The sequence below is a fragment of the Stegastes partitus genome, unplaced genomic scaffold (assembly GCF_000690725.1).
Source record: "Stegastes partitus isolate 25-593 unplaced genomic scaffold, Stegastes_partitus-1.0.2 Scaffold1957, whole genome shotgun sequence".
NCBI lineage: Eukaryota > Metazoa > Chordata > Actinopteri > Pomacentridae > Stegastes > Stegastes partitus.
Window position 1 is genome coordinate 1 of NW_007579688.1, and position 4422 is coordinate 4422.

The window sequence follows — 4422 nt, forward strand, 5'->3', positions numbered from 1 at the left end:
TGATGTCTTCTCTGATCTCATGTCTTTCTTCTTACATTCAAACTGTGATTCTGTTTCTGCTCCTCGCTGAGCCTCTAAACTTCCTCCTGCAGCTCTTCTTGTCTGAACCTGATTCCAGACTTTGTGTGTTTCTGCTCCGACGCACAAACTCAAACGGTTTCAGTTTAAAAAGCAACTTTTTTCTTTATTGTGCTTCAAAGAAGCCAAACCTTAAAGTCCCACTGGGACGAAACCTGCAGAGCAATAAATACAGTCGCAGCATCGAACCAATAAATAACGTGTGGTCCAGTCAGGTCCACACACACCAGAGCAGCCGTTCACACTCAATAAATACATAAATATATAAATAGTGTCAGAGTCTCTGCGCGGCGCTACGGCGAGCTGTTGGCTCTGACGCAGGTGCAGCCGACGGCCACCTCCACGGTGACGGGCGTCAGGTAGTATCCGGAGCCGTCGCTGCACCGCTGCCTCCTCAGGAACACTCGGCTCTGCTTCACCGTGAGAGAGTTGTAGTCGAAGCTCTGGAATGCCGAGCCGTCCTTCTGCACCAGGATGCAGCCGGAGCAGAGGCAGCTCGCCTCCATGTAGCTGGACGGGAAGTGGTCCTTCAGGGTCTTGAGGCTGCAGAGAGACGAGGATTCATCAGCTTCTAGCAGCTCCACATGTGTCTCAGTGTAGCTGCTTTGTGTCTATTTGTACTAAATGTGCATCTGATTGTTGTTGTTTTTCATCAGTTTTAATCCATTTTGTATTCTTTGTAGTAGTTCTGCATCTTCCTGTAGCTGTTCATCACCTGGTTTTAGCTGTTTTTAATCTCTGTGGTTGTTTTTCTTTTCTTTTTGTCTTTTAAGTCTGTTTAGAATCACTCCATGCTGTTGTTTCACGTCTGTTCATTGACATTTTTGTAGTTTTTCATCTCTTTTTAGCCGTTTTCTCTCTGTTTTGTCATTTAGCATCTCTTAAGCAGCGTTGCATCTTTTTATAGTTTATCTTTGTCATTTTTGCAGCTATTTCTTAAATCTATGTCATAGTTTTGCATTTTTAAGCAGTTTTTTAAAATCTGTTTTTGGTGGTTTGAGCTGTTTTGCATCTCTGTGGTTGTTTTTCTTTCTTTTTAGGTTTCTGTCTCTGTGTTAAATCACTCCATGCTGTTGTTTCACGTCTCTTTATAGACATATTTGTAGTTTTTCATCTCTTTGGACTCATTTTGTTTCCTTCTGTTGTTGTTCTGTGTCTCTTTTTACCTTATATTTAGTTTCACTTGTGTTTTTACTATTCTATGATCTCTCCACAGCAGCGTTGTGTCTTTTATTTGCTGGTTTTCGTCTCTTTTTTAGCGGTTTCCACGTTTAAGAAGCTCAAAGTTTTTGCCACTGATGGATCATTTCAGCTGCGGTTCTTTGAGTCTTTTTGTCCTTGAATATCCAGTTGGTTAACTTTTCTGGATTCTCGGTGATAAACTGTAAAGTTGCCAGGAAGGAAAAGCAGAAGAGGAAGAAGACTTGTGTCTCCAAGCGGCGGCAGGCTGCAGGTTTAGTCGGGCTAATCGGGACTTTCCCTCGTTTGCAATAAAATCAGAACCATTAATTAACCTAGAAGCAATAATGACGCCTGCAGGCTGGAGATGTGCAAATATGAGGTCATGTTTATGTTTGTTTGTTTTGTCTCTTTTGTTGTTAATTATAGATGCTGAGTGTTGAAGCTGCTCCACCGGTTCACAGGCGTCAGCAGCTGCTTTGGTCTGAACATGACGAAGAAATGATGAAGCAACCGGCCGGTTAGAAGGAGTTCAGCCTCGACTGTCACTGAGACGTCAGGAACCTTCACACTGACTGCAGTTCCTCAGTGAGCTTCTATCTATGTCTGTTTATCTGTTACCTGTAAATCGTGTTAATTACAGTCCAGCTTTCAAACACACCGTGAAGAGTTAAGTACTGTGAAAATAACAGCATTTATCTGGAAAATAATAATAATAATAATAATAATAATAATAATAATAATAATAATAATAATAATAATAATATATTTAGCAAATTTAATCACAGTAAAATTTGTAATGTAATTTTACAATCAGTAAAAAATAAAATAATAATAATTATATCAAAAAATTGTTATTACATTTACAATAATAATAATAATAATATTTTTTTACAGTTTAAATGTATAATAATGTTTTTCTATAATTTTACAGAATAATATCTATAATTAAACTAAATCAAATCAAATCTAAAAATCAACAGCTGACAGAATTTTTTGCCTTTAAAAGTCTTCTGTAGCTTTATTATTTTCTTAATTTCATATAACGGCAGAAATCTGTAAAAAAAAAAAGATTTTTTTCAGATTTTTTTAAACCTTTAAAAACAGTAAGTTTTGGCTCAAACATTTTTAAAACATAGATTTTTTTAAAGTGGATATTCTTTACAATTTTCTTTTCTTTCTTTCTTTTTTTTCACCGTTAATCAAAACTAATTTTTTTTTCTGTAATTTTACTTAATTTTATGTAGAATTTATTTAGAGTTATATGATGTAAAAACAAACAAAATCCTCAATAGATTTTGTTTTTTTTAAATTCTGGCTGTTTGTCTTTTTTCTTCTCCAGCAGCAGGTTTCTGTTTAAAGTGAAAGTATGACGCCTTCAGGTCACATGACCACGACTTGACTTCCAGGTTAGTGTTAAAGGGAGAGTTTGAAGTCCGACAGCAGCTCGTCACAGACTAAACACTGACCTCATAACACACTGTAAGAAAACGTGTGTTTAACATGTACGGTGTTTACTGATGGTTCAGATGTTAACGAGATAAAAAAAAATTAAATAATTTAACATCAAAAGTCATTTTATAAAACAGTGTAATATAAGTTTCACAGATATCACTCTACACCTTTGACAATAAAATCACAGTTTTAATGTTTTCAAATCAGCAAAAATATTCGTTTTTTTTCCAGATATTTGCTTTTTTTTGTTGTTTTTTTTTAAAAGTAAGCTGACGTATACTGAGGGTTGGAACATTTGTTAAATTACAGATAATTTCCAGTAAAATTAGAGATTAAAAAAAAGTACTGATTTACATGTTAACTATAAAAATAAAAACAGAAAAAACTGTAAATCATGTTGATATTAAAAAAAAGAAGTCGTGTTTCTGTTGACTGCAGAGTTCAGTCAAATCTGCTCTCATGTTTATAAATGTGTTTATTAAGATCTGAGAAACGGTGAATGATTTTTAAAAAGTGATATTTTACAGATTTGTCATGTTTGGTTAAACTACAGATATAAAAAATACTGAAGGCTTTAATAATCAGTCGTTTGACATCATTTGATCAGAACTCTGTAGTTTTACTGGATTTCAATCAGAAGAGAGATTATTTAGTTATTTAAGACATTTTCTCTTATTTGAAAGAAAATTTGTGATCAGAACTTAGAAATGGTCCATGTGGTTTTTTAAGGATTCTCTCTGATGTGGTTTCTGACAGAAAACAACTCAAATCACAGAAACACTCTGAACATACATGAATCTGATGTCAGTGTTTGTTTCTCTGAAACTCTCTTTGGTCTCATCTGCTTTCTCACTTTTTCTTTCTTCCTCTCAGTTATTAAATAAAAACAGAATAAAACGTGTTTCTAATCCCAATCCTCAGGCTTAATGTGGACCTGCTCCCATCAGTCTGACTGGTGCTGACCCGGTACTCACACGTAGGTCCACGGGGACACGGAGCGGGCGCTCAGCTCGGTGGAGGCGGGTTGCTGGTACAGCTGCAGCGGGCAGGGGAGCTCTGCTCCGCGGGCAGCTGCGGCCGAAGGCTCGGCGGGCTGCGGGTAGTGGCTCCGCAGCTTGCGCTCCGCCGCTCCGAGCAGCTCGGTTTCGTTGTAGCACCGGAACATCTTATTGGACCACACGGGCACGAGGAAAAGCGCGAGGACGAGGATCTGCGGAGGAGACATACGGAGGTGATGAAGGAGCACCGGGGACCGGGGACCGGGGACCGGAGAGCCGAGCACCGGGACCGTCCCACTCACCTGCTTCATGTCCACTCTGCGTGACGCGACCTGCTGATTACTGGACCCGCGTGGCTTTGACTTGCTGTCGGCTCGCTCATCGCGTCTTTTATGGCGGCGGCTCGTTGGGAAAAACCGGCACGAGGAAATGGAAAAGCTCCGGTACTGGACTTCCTGCTCGCGCAGTGAAAGTGCTGCGGGTCAGAGAGGCGGGCACGCGCCGCTTCACACCGAGGGATTCTCCGCTCGCGCCAGCACACACACACAAACACACGCACGCACGCACGCACATGCGCACACAGCAGCAGTCGGCAGGTGAGAAGTTCACCTGCAGAGGAAGAGACGAGCTGCAGCGGCTGAGCGTCTGAACACGTCATCAATAATCAATAATCAATAATCAGCGACTGAAGCAGCGCGAGTTCATCAACAGA

At 39.7% G+C, this 4422-nt stretch overlaps 1 protein-coding gene across 2 annotated transcripts; it reads right to left on the reverse strand.

Annotated features, from left to right (window-relative positions):
• Positions 1–163: 163 nt before the first annotated feature.
• On the reverse strand, positions 164–4049 carry LOC103373339 (interleukin-17C-like). Of its 2 annotated transcripts, XM_008303203.1 has the most exons (3): positions 4013–4049; positions 3687–3922; positions 164–621 (listed from the first exon to the last, which is right to left on the reverse strand). In XM_008303203.1, exons 1-3 carry the CDS (start codon positions 4019–4021, stop codon positions 372–374), a joined length of 495 nt encoding a protein of 164 aa, XP_008301425.1. In that variant the 5' UTR covers positions 4022–4049; the 3' UTR covers positions 164–371. The 2 variants fall into 2 exon arrangements, with proteins under 2 accessions (XP_008301425.1, XP_008301424.1); XM_008303202.1 differs by lacking the exon at positions 4013–4049 and having other exon boundaries at positions 3687–3937.
• Positions 4050–4422: the final 373 nt, after the last annotated feature.